Source organism: Littorina saxatilis, linkage group LG1, assembly GCF_037325665.1.
Source record: "Littorina saxatilis isolate snail1 linkage group LG1, US_GU_Lsax_2.0, whole genome shotgun sequence".
NCBI classification, from domain to species: Eukaryota; Metazoa; Mollusca; class Gastropoda; order Littorinimorpha; family Littorinidae; genus Littorina; species Littorina saxatilis.
Window position 1 is genome coordinate 73,501,820 of NC_090245.1, and position 15,010 is coordinate 73,516,829.

The 15,010-nt window shown below is 37.9% G+C and overlaps 1 protein-coding gene across 2 annotated transcripts in view; it reads right to left on the reverse strand.

Annotated features, from left to right (window-relative positions):
- Nucleotides 1-14,091, reverse strand: part of LOC138978412 (heterogeneous nuclear ribonucleoprotein A0-like) — a 35,246-nt gene extending 21,155 nt beyond the window's left edge. For both annotated transcript variants that reach the window (XM_070351160.1, XM_070351154.1), the window contains exons 1-2: nt 13,941-14,091; nt 11,733-11,773 (exon numbers count right to left, since the gene is read on the reverse strand). In XM_070351160.1, coding sequence (XP_070207261.1) covers nt 11,733-11,773; nt 13,941-13,963 — 64 coding nt within the window. In that variant the 5' untranslated portion in view covers nt 13,964-14,091. The remainder of the gene's footprint in view (nt 1-11,732; nt 11,774-13,940) is intronic.
- Nucleotides 14,092-15,010: the final 919 nt, after the last annotated feature.

A 15,010-nucleotide genomic window follows, 5' to 3' on the forward strand; every position in this document is an offset into this window, starting at 1 on the left:
GTTTATGACTTTCTTTTTCTATGAGGGCTACATCGCCAAAAACAAGGGAAAATTTCTGTATACACAGACATGAGACCAGCAAATGTTCCAAAAGTAGGAAAGTAAGCCGGGGTCCAGAGGCCGCATAGCGGCATAGGCCCCTGGTGGGGTCCAGGGGCAACGCCCCGTTAGGGGGTTCAGGGGGGCAGCCCCCTAGGCCTGACGGAAAATTAATGTTAAAATTATAAAGGCCATTTTGGGGCCTCTCCTGATAGCAAAAAATTAGATCATGCCTTTTTAAAAAGCTATAAAAATGACAAGAATAATATGTTTTTTAGCATTTTAAACAAAAGTGTAATTTATAACAATCACACACACACAAAACTTACTTGAAAACTTTCAGAACCAACACATTTTTTCCACCAAGTCCGTATTTCACCACGCAGTGGCCGTTGTCGCACCACGTGCACACGGCCTGACCGGGAATAGATATCTTGGCGATACTGTCGCCAATGAGCTAGCGCCTTTCTTTCTTGTTGATTATGACAGTCATTTCTTCTGACAGCCAGTTGGCTTTCCACTTGTTTTTCACACTTTGGTCGTCGATCGTAAGAGCTTCCACAGCCAACAAAACAATACGGAATCCAGACGCCATGATGCTACCTTTTTCACCTTCGGCGTTTGGAGATCGGCAGCCAATCAAAACAACCCGCAAACCGCCATCGGTGAATAATTAGGCCTAGGCGATAATCGTCGGATATCGACAGCCAATCAAACGCGACCCATGATACTGCTATGGGTTCACGCGAGTGCTGGGGTGCGAATGCACTGACTTCAGACGCAGACAGCTTCAGCTGAACGGTTCATACCACCACCACCCCCACCCCCTTTTTTTCTCAACGAATTTGCATTGATCTCAAGAATGGTCTGTGAGCTAAGGAAAATATCGGAATTCCGATAAAATTCGGACCAGTCCCATGTCTGATACATCGTTGACCGGAAAAGGATATTAACTCTTTTCGACTGATTAAATTTCACTTTCCATTTAATGGCCCAATTTGCAATCTTACCTAAATCAGAATTAGGTATTTCAGTTCTACGGAAAGGGTCATCGAGGCTTAAGGGCAGACCGGGTAGGCAAAATGAGTTATTTTTGGTCTCATACACCTTTTTGGGGTTGTTGCATTTTTCACACCTTTGAACATCCTGGAATGCATTCAATAATCTGCTTTTGTCATTTTAGACATGTATTCATGTAAATAAAACCATTTTCAAACCGATGTTTTGTTGTTTTTGTCTGTGTTTTATCAAAAAAATCGAAAAAATGGTCAACTTTGGATACTCCGTGCTGGTAAATGTGCGCACATGACATGACCCTTCGCTGTTCAAACTGTGTGGAAATTTCCGTTCTTCAAGATGACGTCATCACCGTTGGGGAATTTCCGTTGACATAGGCACAAAGAGAGAGAATCCGTTCCAACCGAAACCCCGGAATTAATATATGCAAATATATGTAGGTCAAAGGCATTTGGCGCAAGCGCAGTAGACAACTTATCAGTCCCCCGGTGTCAACAAATCCATGACGTTTTCACCGATTCAGCAGCATTTTTCAAAGTTTTGAGCTGCGGAGAACAACCCTAACATTGGAAATGTTCGGCATAGTGGCAAGAAATATCAGAGAAAGATGAACCAGCAGCAGCGAACAGTAGAAGGAAGTAACAACACTCCGAAATGAACCAACATGATCGTATTTAAGCAGACGACATTCTAAGATTCTTGACTCGACGAGGTGGGTTTTGCTTCTTTCTCTTTTCGATCTTGTTTGTTTGACAACGTGATTTATTGCACATCGTTATGTTGTTGTAAGAATGTGTTAGGGTTTGCAGGTAAATGATAAACAGTTTGTGTCTGAAGTATTTTGCGGGTTTCTTGATCCAATTTACTGACCATGCCGCCGCCGCACACCCCACCCCCCCCCCCCCCCCTCCCTCCCTCCCTCCCTCGATCATCTCTGTGATATCGTCTTCACAACCCCTATTTTATTGTTCTTCGCTGGCCAGTCCTTGAGAGCTTACTATGGTGTAACATGTCATCAGTATTCTTTGTCTGGGGTCAAACTGAGAAGCAGCATCTGAGCGATGTACGACTGACACAGTTTCTGTTTCTGGTCATTGACCGTAGGAAAATAAGTACCCTACTAGAGAGCGTTCTCTAATTCTAAAGGATTGGTTTACACCAGCATGGCTGACCAACCTATCATTGACAGCAATATTGTTGTCAAATCTTTTCCATTAACTAAGGAATAAAAAAAATAGATCCAATTTACTTCACCAAAGAAAAAAAAGAGTTAAACTAAAGGACTGGGGATGCAACTCATGAATCAAAAGCATAAAGATCACCTGCAAACAGTGCTAGGTTTAGGAAATCTGAAAATGTATACACACACACAGAACACACACACACACAAAACAGACAACAGACAAGAAACAAGCAAATACATAGCAAGTGTGATGAAATAAATTAATTTTAAAAGAAAAATATGAAAAGAAAGAAAGAAAGAAAATAATTCAGCTAGTTTCAGTATTAGTTCCTGTGTGTATGTGATTGTGTGGTTACTCAAATCCCATAGTAAACTTGACATGTACATTTTGTGATAGGGGCCAATTAATGAATGTCTTTTGTGTGTGTGTGTGTGTTCGTCAACCGACATATGTGGGTACGAGCCGCTGAGGTGGTTGTAAGAAAACCCGCCTGGTTCAGTGGTTGGGGGCTGATTGGGATTTCTGATTTACCAGCCTAGCCAAAAAGTTGAGGTACACCCCATGTAACATGGTCATTTGCAAAATAAAGTACAAGCACTTGTTGACGTTTATATTGAGTCTTAAAATTTGCAGCTTATTACAAACAAAAACCATGGACAGTTGTATCAAATATTAAATCAGTGTTTGTGTATTTATTAGGTTGGAGCAAGGGGAGAGCCAGTCCTCCTGTGGTGGCAGCGAGGAGAAAGATTGACCTGATGGAAAAGTTTGCTAAACCGGAACTACCCTCTTCCACAGCAGAAACATCAGCTTTGCCATCTTCTGACCAACCATAAGAAGATACAGATACTTTGCCATCTTCTGACCCATCACAAGCAGATATGGATACTGGTACTGTGCAACGTCACTCCGCTGACATGTGTTGGGCTTTTGTCAACATTGATCAGCTCAATCTATTGCTGAAAGGTTTATATCCTGTACTGAATGCTTGTCTGGTAGCAGTCTGATTATGAAAGAAGGTGATGCATCAGCCCAAGGATTTGCACAGGCCCTGCATCTGGAGTGCATATGAGTGTCCATTCAAGTCTGCAGTTGTTTACTCTTCTCCCGGTGTTTGCAACGCTTCGGGTGGTAAAGTTGCATTTTAAATAATCCGCGTATGACCATGTTGGTACATGGAAAGGGACATTCAGCTTTACAGAAATTTGCTGCAGTGTTAGGATTGAGCACAGAAATACTGTAATTAAAATGTTGCAACTTTTGAATGGCTTGATAGCTTTGTTCCATTTGTGTATATATAAATATCCCATGACCTCCCTTCTTTGTCTCTGTTACTTCAGTATGGGTATATATGTTGTATTTTTATAGCTCAATAAATACATCATGGACTCAAAAAAATATATGATAGTGCAGATTCCGATTTGGGCGAAGAACTACTTTGCTCCCGACCTTTGACCTCGCGCCGAACAATGTGACACATTTGTATGAAGTTCCAAAATCGTATTGCACGGCTCAGAAAACCATATCAGTTGCACGCAAAAATGAATCTCAGAACTGATCTGATGTATGAGATGCAATAAGCAAACGTTTCTTTCATTATGAAAGCAATGCAGGTGGGAAAAAACGAACATTCAACTTACAAGATAACCAGATGCTAGCGAACCAAAACAAAAACACGAGTACCCTCCCCTTGCTTCGTTAGCAGACGACTTTTGAGAATCTGTCAGACCGTCCTTACCTGGCACGGTTGGGCTTCGCTATCATCAGCTGTTTCACGTGTTTTGCGAGCAAGTCTACTCTTTTGCCTGGCTCTGCAGTAAGTCCACATTGGCGATGAAGGTATCTAAGAACTTAACATGTGTGTATTTTTCCGTAATCCAGTCATATTCTTTCAAAATGCAATCAAGCGGCGGTGACAGACTTGGGTCCTGTTTTCATCGCATCAATACCAGTTTAGGTTCATGCAAACACACTCGCAAAACAGTTTATCATGTAGATACATTTCAAATAGGGAGCAAATGGTTAAATCTACATATGTGTTCCCTAAAATTTGCTTCTCTGTCAATAAGACTAATTGTATAATAATGCGTTCGAAAAAAAAAACGTGGAATCGATTCTGAATCGAGTCGAGTAAGCCAAATGGGGGCCAAACCGGTTTCCCCGTTCCGCCGACCTGAAACGCAAAAGAATTGTGCGCTTCAACTAAATGGATTTCTATACGACTTCATTACTTTCTTGCAACTTATGAACCTTTACTTAACGCTTTTAAACGGTCTGAAAGTAGTGTTACCGCGTACTTATAGATGCACTCATTCGTTTTATTTTTTCAGCGACGGTCACTTAGTTTAAGGTTGCAAAAAGGCCATGTCTCGCTGAAAACACTGTTTCACACTCCACAGATCGCAAAAGTGCCGCTAGTAGTCTACACTTTGTGTTTGATGGTAGAATGGGATATACAGATTACAACACTCGTGGTTTTTTATATGGCTTGTATTTCAGTCAAGACCCAGCGGGAATATCAATCGAGAGCCACTCGCCAAAGGCTCGTGTCTCCCGATGATATTCATCCGCTGGGTCTTGACTGAAATACAAGCCATATAAAAAACCACTCGTGTTGTAACCTATACTTATGTAATGTTGTTGATGATTTGTGAAGCATCATTTCTATGCAATGGAATAAGAAATAGCCTCCGGCGTACAGCAGCCTTCATCAGGGCCTCCGGAGTTGCTGTCTGAGCGAACGACGAAGAAGAATAAGAAATCAGTGCATCCGTTGGGTTTTTATGAGTCTGACAGTTTGGTTCTGATCAATATTTTCATATCAGCACAAACACAGATAATTGACTTTTTTAATGTTTTCATATGATTTTTTTTTAAATCAAAAAAATCTGATAATTTGATTATCAAATCATTTCCCCTTCATAGTTAAAGTGTTATTCTGGTTAAAAAAAAAAAACCCATTAATTCAAGCTCTACTGTGGTACTAGTTTACCGGGGTACTAGTGAGACTCTTTTACATGCTGTTTTCTCTACATGTAATTTGAGACAAAATGTGGTAATTAAAATGTTGTAACTTTTGAATGGCAAGATGGATTTGTTCCAATTTTGTATATGTTGTTTATGATTTGTGAAGCACCATTTCTGTGCATGGAATAAGAATACAGTGGATTCCTTGTGTTTTTATGAGTCCGACAGTTTCGTTTTGATTCATATCTGCACTAACATAGATGAGTTTTCAAATGATTTTTAAAAAAAAGTCTGGATAATTTGATCGTCAAATCATTTCCCCATCATAGTAAAGTGGTTATTCTTATAAAAACATATCAATTCAGGCTGCACTGTGCTACTAGTTTGAGGTACTGGTTGGAATCTTTCAAATGCTGTTTTCTCTGAATGTAATTTTCAGACAAACATCTGTAATTAAAATGTTGCAACTTTTGAATGGCTTGATGGATTTGTTTCATTTTTGTTTATGTTGTTTATGATTTGTAAAGCGTCAGTTTTGTGTATGGAATAAGAGTTAAGTGCATTGGTTGGGTTTTTATGAGTCTGACAGTTTGGTTCTGATTCATGTTTTCATATCGGTACAAACAAAGATGGCTGTTTTCATATGATGTATATAAAAAAAATCCTGATAATTTGATTGTCAAATCCTTTTTCCTACATAGTAAAGTGGTCATTCTGATAAAAACATATGAATTCAGGGTGCACTGTGCTCCTGGTTTTTTTATGTACTGGTTCAAATCTTTAAAATGCTGTTTTCTCTGAATGTAATTTTCAGACAAAACGCTACAATTAAAATGTTGCAACTTTTGAAAGGCTTGATGGATTTGTTCAGTTTTTGTATATGTTGTTTATGAGTTGTACAGCATCAGTTCTGTGTATGGAATAAGAGTTCAGTGCATTGGTTGGGTTTTTATGAGTCTGACAGTTAGGATTTCATGTATTTTTCTTATCAGAACTGAACCGGTAACTGAAAATGCTAAATTAAAATAATATATTGCTTAGAAATGCTTTTCGATACACAGAATTATTAAACACACACATATTGCTGCAAAGAAGAAAAATTGGATCAAAACATGCACTGGTTCACAAACTGCAACATTTTAAAAAAAGCACATTTTATAACGTTTTTCTCACATTTTGGTGAATAAAACCCCCAAAAATTGCTTTTCACTCAAAATTGAAAATGGTTTCCCTTAATTAGGTTATTCTGCTTGCAAAAATCAAACAAGCAGCAAGCTGTTTCCAAAATAAAAATAAAAAGTGCTTGCCTACCCTGTCCCCCCTTAAATACATGCTGGTATCATCTGCAAATAGTTTAATCACTGATTCAATACTGTCTACAATGTCGTTTATATAAACCAAAAAGAGAGGTCCTAATACTGACCCTTGGGGAACACCCGCAGAAACCGGCAAAAACTGTGACGTACCTTTTACCACAACACATTGTTTTCTTTCCCTCAAATAATTCTCAAACGAAAAATACAACTGTCCCCTTATGCCAATAGGTATAACTTTTTCATCAAACCCTTGTACCAAACTCTGTCGAAAGCTTTTGACAAGTCAAAGAAAATCGCCTGTGATGTTATCTTATCATCAAAAGCTTTGCATATATCATTATACAAACAAATGAGTTGATATACAGTTGAATCACATGGAATAAAACCGGACTGAACTGGTGTCAACTGGTTATACTCGTTCAAATAAGCAAACACGTGACATTGTACACACCTTTACCTACACAGCTAAGAAGTGATATCTGTCGGTAATTTGAACATAATTCCTTTTCACCTTTTTATATGGCCCAAAGTCAGAATTGGTGTCCATTTTTGTGACATACAAAATCAATTTTAAAAATGAACATTTTCTTTGTTTTGAAAATAGAGATTATTTTAGAGCATAAATACGCAAGAAACAGCTATGATTTAAGAAAACTCATGTTTGATCACTTCACAGATTCAGGCTTAAAAGTTTGCATGAGTTCATAACTTCACACCGTCACAAAATTTAGACTTGTTAAATCATTGTTGCTACATGTATTGGGTCTGTTTTAGACATCTGAGCAAATTGCTACAGCAAATTACTTTGCATTTCAAGCAAGTTAAACTTGTTTTGGCCACGCATGATGCAGATGTGAACTCCATTAATGGGAAGTTCATAACTTCACATAATTTACTTTTATTGGTATAATAAATTTAATTTATACAGGCAGGAAACAATTTGTTTAGTTTTTTAATCTGAAAAAGGTGAGCTGGAACATGAAGGTAATTTTTGAAGATGAAGTGTGGAGAAGATTTTTTGGTTATCTGTATTATTTATAGAAATTAATATTGTCACAATTTTTTCACAGCAAATATTGGCATAAGTTATCATTAAATCTACAATTTTGTTGTTTTTGTGCAAAATGTGCTTGAAAAGTACCATCAAAAGGATTTCAATACACCAAAATGTTTGTCTGACTCAAAGAGTTGGCAGAAACTGAAAGTTTTTTTAGAATGTCCTAGGAGTTCATAACTTCACACCGTGACATCACAAACTATGGCTAATTCAAACCAAAGTAAGAAAGTGCATATGTCATCTTATTTTCTCTCCAGCTACTCTTTGTAATCAACATACAACTAAGTAATAAAAGTAAAACATTTGTGAAAACAAACGATAACAAAAATCATAAAATGTGAGTGTGCGCATAACTTCACAAGAATTTTTGTTATGTTGGTCTCTAGTACAGTTACTGTATAATATATTTGCAAAACAATGACAAACTGAGAACACAGAGTTATAGTATAGGCTAAAGCTGCACTTATATTACAAAATCAGATTTTAATTGCCAAAATAAAACAAATTGTTTGAAACTTGTGAAAGTTCATAACTTCACATCAATCACACATTTATACTAAAGTAACTAACTAAAGTCTCTTGCAAATAATTCTAAACAACTTAATGATTTACTTAACCAAACTCAGTCATGAAAACTGTTACCGAAATCATTATTTAGTTAGTGTTTATGTCAGCTGACTGTGTGTTCATAACTTCACATCATTTATTTAACTGAAAAGCTACGTACTAAAATCTGCTGGTAAATTAAAATAAAAATGACATCAAACTGTAACAGCCTACTCTGGAGAAGAGCAGCACATCATTTGAGGTAGTGATTTAGTGTAGTAAATTAATTATTGTGTATAAATCATACTCATGGCATGTGTTCATAACTTCACACCGTGGGGCTGAGGGTCAGTTGATGTGAAGTTATGTACACCGTGCAGTCAACCCAGATTCATGCTGGAATTATCAAAATGTAATTTTGAGGGTTGATATTCAGAAAACTTCTTACAAAATGTCCAGATAAAGTCAAATGTACTCTTTTGCTATTAACAAGGCATTGTTTTAAACACGCCCTTGAAAAATGAGCTTGAGTTATGTGAAGTTATGAACTTCATGACAAAACGGCTAAGTACTTCAGAAAGAAACAGTCAGCAGCCAGTAGATTCTTTTTGTGATGAAAATCATGGTACAGTGTAATTTGGAAACTGAAAATAGTCATTTTACATATATTTTGGGTTTTGACATGAGTTAGTAACTCTCACATAAAAATAGTGCGCAAGACACAGAGAAAATGGCTAACTAAAGCATACTGCTTGACTTTAGTGACAAAAATTGCTTAGTATCTAAATCTAATGTACTTTTATTTGCAAAATTGCTGTTCCACTACAACCTTAACTTTCATGGCTAGCATTTAAGGACAAAAAACACTCTCAGTGGAGATAGTAGGAAAGTTCATAACTTTCTCACAAGAATTTTTTATTTCTCAATTACTCAAACACCAATGAATGAACTTGATGCAAACTTTCAGTGTGACTGCTGCTAGTGGATCCAAATGCATTACAAAGCTAGGTGTTACCCAACCAGTCAATTTACTCATTTTATAAGGCAAAAGGTTGGAAAGTTCATAACTCTTTTTTCACAAGAAAATCTGCACGTAAACTTCAAACTACTTTTGAACATGCAAAAACAAGTCAAACAACCCTTTTTATGTTTTATACCTCTGCAAAACATACTGTAAAATACTTTTTTACAAAAATATATCAGGTTTCAATCTTTAATTATTATTTAGAGCTGATCAGTGAACATAAATGAAGTCTTACGGAAATAGTTATGAACTTTCTGTGAAATTTTGTCTCCCCATTTTCTGCAGGCTCACTGACAAAATTCAAAAACTTTGCTTTGTCAAAGGTACATTTGAGTTTTACTGGCTCAGTGAAAAGTCATTCATGACATTCTGTCCCATAAATATGACAGAGTAGACCATGTTTCAATATGCTGTAAGGTCATGTCACAAAAAATGGCCAAAATGTAGTGCTGCTGACTTCAGATAATGGCGACATTTTCATTAAAAACAACAACTGAGCACACAATGTTTCTCTAGGTGTGTACTTCATACTTTTTTTTACAAGTCTCATTAATCTTTACAAGGATTTTATTTTTCTTTGATGTACAAATCAGGTTAGAGCCAAGGTTGCACAGCTATTTCAGCTGTGGACACCATTTCAGACTTAAGGCCATATATCGGAATTACATTAGCTATCTTCCATATTGCAGGAACTGTGGCTTCTTCGAGAGATCTGTTGAACAATGCAGTGAGTGGCATCGCAATAATATCTGCACATGCAGCCAGAACTCTATTTGAAACAGAATCAGGACCAGAGGCTTTGCGTACATCAAGATTCTTCAACATAGTAAGCACGTGAAATCAATGGTGGTATTCTGTTCTCTAACTTCAGGAACTCCATCATCATCATCATCCAATACCGATTGTTTTACAAAACATTCATTGGAAGACATACCTTTGCGTGACATAAACGACTTTACTAATTTCCACCAAACTTTATTACCAAAACAGTCTTGTGAACTAACACGATTATCCAATTCTTTTAAATATTCTGCTTTCCTCAATCGAATAACATCAGTTAATTTATTGCGAATTCTTCGGAAAAAATCCCAGATCCAAACAGAATTCAATAATTTTGCTATGTGTGTATCTTTTTCTTTTTATCAATCAATCGTTTAATACCGTCAGTCATCCAGGGTGTATCCGCTTCTCTCACAGTTATTTCTTTAACTGGCATACACTGTGTGACCATATCCATTAGGGTATCCGAAAATTTCTTTCTTTCTTTCTTTCTTTCTTTGGTGTTTAACGTCGTTTTCAACCATTCAAGGTTATATCGCGACGGGGGAAGATGGCATAGGGGAAAGGGGGGAGATGGGATAGAGCCACTTGTTAATTGTTTCTTGTTCACAAAAGCACTAATCAAAAAATTGCTCCAGGGGCTTGCAACGTAGTACAATATATGACCTTACTGGGAGAATGCAAGTTTCCAGTACAAAGGACGTATTTTGTTTGTTTATTTGTTGCTTAACGTCCAGCCGACTACGCAGAGCCATATCAGGACGAGGAAGGGGGGGATGAAGGGGGCCACTTGTCAAGCGATTCCTGTTTACAAATGCACTAACCCATTACTTGTGTCCCAGCAGGCTTTAGTAAAACTAAATTAATACCTACTGGAAGATTACCAGTTTCCAGTATGTTAAAATAGGCTTAACCTATCTACTGCTGGACTTACATCAGAACACTAACAGATTAAACTATACATGAATCGCGAGACAAGCGGCAAGAGAAGAGATTTTTGGAAAAAATACAGGTGAATGAGCAAGAAGGCAGAAAAAAGAAAAGAATTCATGAAGAAAAAGAGAGCATGACAGGAAAGAGGAACCAAAAATCTACCTAACAGCAAACTAGAAAGCTCCTGCGGTTCCAAAAACAGGAGGGGCCTTTAATTTCATAACCGCAGTGCCCCACTGCGGGAACAAAGGACGTAACATTTCTTACATACTGCTTGACTAAAATCTTTACAAACATTGACTATAATATATTCTATACAAGAAACACTTAACAAGGGTAAAAGGAGAAACAGAACCTGTTAGTCGCCTCTTACGACATGCTGGTTAGCATCGGGTAAATTCTTTCTCGTCCCAACCAATATGGGACTCCCCCTAACCCGCGGGGGGTGTATCCGAAAATGCCTCTGCTGCTTCTTTGGTGACAGAGCTGGTGTCTCCTCTACACTATCTGAATCTCGCACTCTTTTCCATGTTTCACTTCAATCACAAGTTGCCACGCAGACGCTGAACTAAGTCTAAGAACAATGACTCAATGCTGAGAACACAAGCGCTTCCGGTAAATCAGAAAACGTCTTTTCAGTGCAACGGCCAACTAATTGGTCAAAACATCTTACAACAGAAACAAAGTACACTTTTTTTTTTGGAGTAAAACATCGGAATTTAAATTAAGAATCTGTAGCACCGTATTCTGCATATCAAAATCAGAGAAATTACGGAGAAACCGTAGATGTACACAGGTCTGAGAATGGTCTTTTAGGTTAGCAGTAGCCCTGTGTCAGGTTGAAATAGGCACAACCATTGGATACTTACCCTGATCTGTGTTCCAGCTAAGTCCTCCCACGAAGATTTTCCTGCAAGAATACACCAAAGTATTATTACAAAGTGTTGTTCTCAGCCTCAGAGGACAAAAGGTCAGTTGGACCTGAATAACTAATATAGTTTGGTCCAAATGTTTTGAGTTTTGTCCAATATGCAGAAAAACGGAAGGCAAAAAGACCTATTAGGCCTAAATAAAATACCCGACCTACTCTATTTTTAGGGCCCTATAACTTTTATTACATTTGTCAAAAAAATAAAATAAAAGAGTGCAGAAACGCAATGAAAGCGAAAGCGCTCGAGTCGCACACTTACCAGGCATGGGAATTGAAAATTGTAAAAAAGGCTGGAATTTTAAGTCGACGGAGCAAAGCGCCTAGCCTTACTAGGCGGGGGCTTGCCCCCCCCACCCCCCCCCCCCCCGGAAAAATTTTTCTCCAAAGAACCCAGATGGTGCTATCTGGTGTCACCTGAGCTCCAAGTTTGCCATTAAATTCTGGTTTTTTGCTTTTTTGAAGAACTTTTTTTTATAAATGTATTATAATTATATATGGTTTAAATTTGTTAAACTGATCTGTTGAGATAAACAGGAAAATGTAACTTGTAACACAATCTGTGAAATCTGGTTTACTTTTCAAACATACTAGTTCAAGTAACTGAGGACCGTAGCAGTGCGTGAACAAAGTACGGACAGTTTTCGCAGGCTTTTGCGCAAAGGCAAAAGTAACCGGTCCTTTTTTTTGTGTGCCCCCCCCCCCCCCTTATTTTTTCGGCGACACTTTCGCTTTTTCGGCATTACAAAAAATAATTCGGCCTGAAGAGTTTTACTTTCAAGAAATTAAAGTTAAAGGTTTGAAAAAGTTTCAGAGAACTGGTGTTTGATGCAGTAAGCAACATAATTCAGGGGCGGTGTTAAGGGGTTCCGCCCTCCCCCCCCCCCCCCAAAAGATGTCTGTGATTGTGAATACATTTTTTTCTGTTTGTAAAGCCGAGAGAAAGATAATTGTTTAATTGTCATAGTATGCGACATGTCTTCCTTCTAACCATACTATGATGTCGGGAGCAAATATCAGTGAAGATAAATTGCCATTTTTTAATACTAACGTTAAAAGAAATAATGAGTGGTTGCTGACACCAGTTGATCATGTTTAAAATCAAGGATAAGCCACAAATTGTTTATAAAATAGCTAAAATTCTTCAGCTTCAGTGTTGCGGTGACTTTGTATGAGCCGACTTTGCATGAGCCAAAATAATAGCCGAAAATTTTCCAAGATGTCCAAAAGCTTTCTGACAAATGTCCCAACATGAAAATGTCTAGCAACACCCCGATTTCAAAATTTCATGTGTCATTGCTACCCAGATACCAAATAGGTCTATTCCAAGCTCTTGCATACTTCAGAGCACAGCAAAGCATGTGGTCCAGCTATCCCGCGCAAGCTGCAAAAGCCGGTGTTCAAAGTTCTCATGACGCTTAAAGCATGTAACGCAGAGACAGAAAAGCCGATGGAGGACTGAAAGGTTTTATGAAAGGTTCGAACCATGTGCTTGAAATGAAGAGAATCGAGACTGAAGGTGTACTCAAATACACCATCAGTTTGCAAAGAATATTAAGACAGTTCCCGCAGTAACACATGCTAGTTTTAAGGTTTTACACGTGCAAACAACAAATTGAACACCCCTGGCAAATTCAAAATGGCCGCCAGGTGCCATTTAAAAATGTTCCTTTCCCACTGTTTGTACTGCGAAACCTGCCATATTCCTACTCCTAGAGAGAAAAAATCTGTACATAAGAAAAAGGTTCAAGGCATGTGACTGTAACATATATGTATTATCGATTGAAAGCGTGGCAAACTAGAAGTAGAAAACGCTTTTGAACAACCCGTTATGTACGCGACCCGCGTGGCGTCGTCTATTGCGGGGTCACCCATTACGTTGAAAATGGACTTTTATTCCTATTTGTGACATTCTCTGCCTGTGATCCACCAGGTATTCTGAAAAATGCTCTAATTTACAGCTGCTTCATGGCGAAAGAATAGCATTACTATTAGCAAAATCTTAAGCTCTTTGTCGTGAACCAATCTAAGAGAGTGCGTTTGACGGCCATTCAAACAATGTAAGATGTTCTCATCTAAAACAAGTAACGCCTTTGCCAGCAAACTTTATATCAAGAAATCATTGACATATCACTGAATGCAAACTTACCCGCTTTCATCTCGTCCGCCCATATTTGATCGTAGGTTTTTACTGTAGTTGCTAAATGAAGATTTCTCAGGATAGCTGTGGACGTGCGGCGTGTCCCAAAATGGCGCTTATAAGAGAGAGAAAGAGAAGAAGCGCCCCCTTGCGAAAAACTGCGAACAAAGAGATTTTGTCGATTAACCAGAAACTAACCAAAAGTTCAATAAAGCCGCCAAACAGCATTGAGAAAAATGAGAAAAGCTGTAGTCAAACAAAACAAAACAACAACAACAACATCATCAACAACAAAAATAAAGAAGAATGCCATAATCATTAAATACTCAAGGGCGATGAATTGCAAAATTACATTTAGAACCGTTGCACAAACCCGCCGCCGCAACTGATGCCTTGGAATTACTGAGATGTCACGTATCAATATCAGCAATATTAAGAGCTTATCTTGACCATCCGAGTCCTGAGATCTTAATATTATTGAAAATGTATGATTTTATCTTCAAACGTATTGTCCTGCAGTGCAACCCTATCCTTGGCGGATAATGACATTATTCAGTTATTCTGCTGAAATCAGAATGCTGCAGTAAAACGGAGATGTTGTTTTACTGGAGAAAAACTGTTTACACTTTTTCTTCAGCATTTTAGCATTATTCAGTTATTCTGCAGAAAAACAGAAATGCTGGAGAAAAACTGTCTTTTCTGCAGCATTTCTGCATAATGTCATCTTTCGCAGAAGCAACGGGTTTTTCTGGAGCAAAACATTTTACTGCAGTAAAATTGAAATCAAGAATGCTGCAGTAAAACGGTACTGTTGTTTTACTGCAGAAAACATGTTTACACTTTTTCTGCAGCATTTTGTACTGGCTCTTGGCGGATTATGACATTATTCAGTTATTCTGGAGAAAAACCGAAATGTTGGAGAAAAACTGTCTTTTCTGCAGCATTTCTGCATAATGTCATCTTTCGCCGAAGCAACGTTTTTTACTGCAGTAAAACAGTTTTTCTGAAGCACAATGTTTACTTGGTTTTCTGCAGCATTATTGCGATTAACTTTTTCTTCAGAATAGTCTGTGACAGTT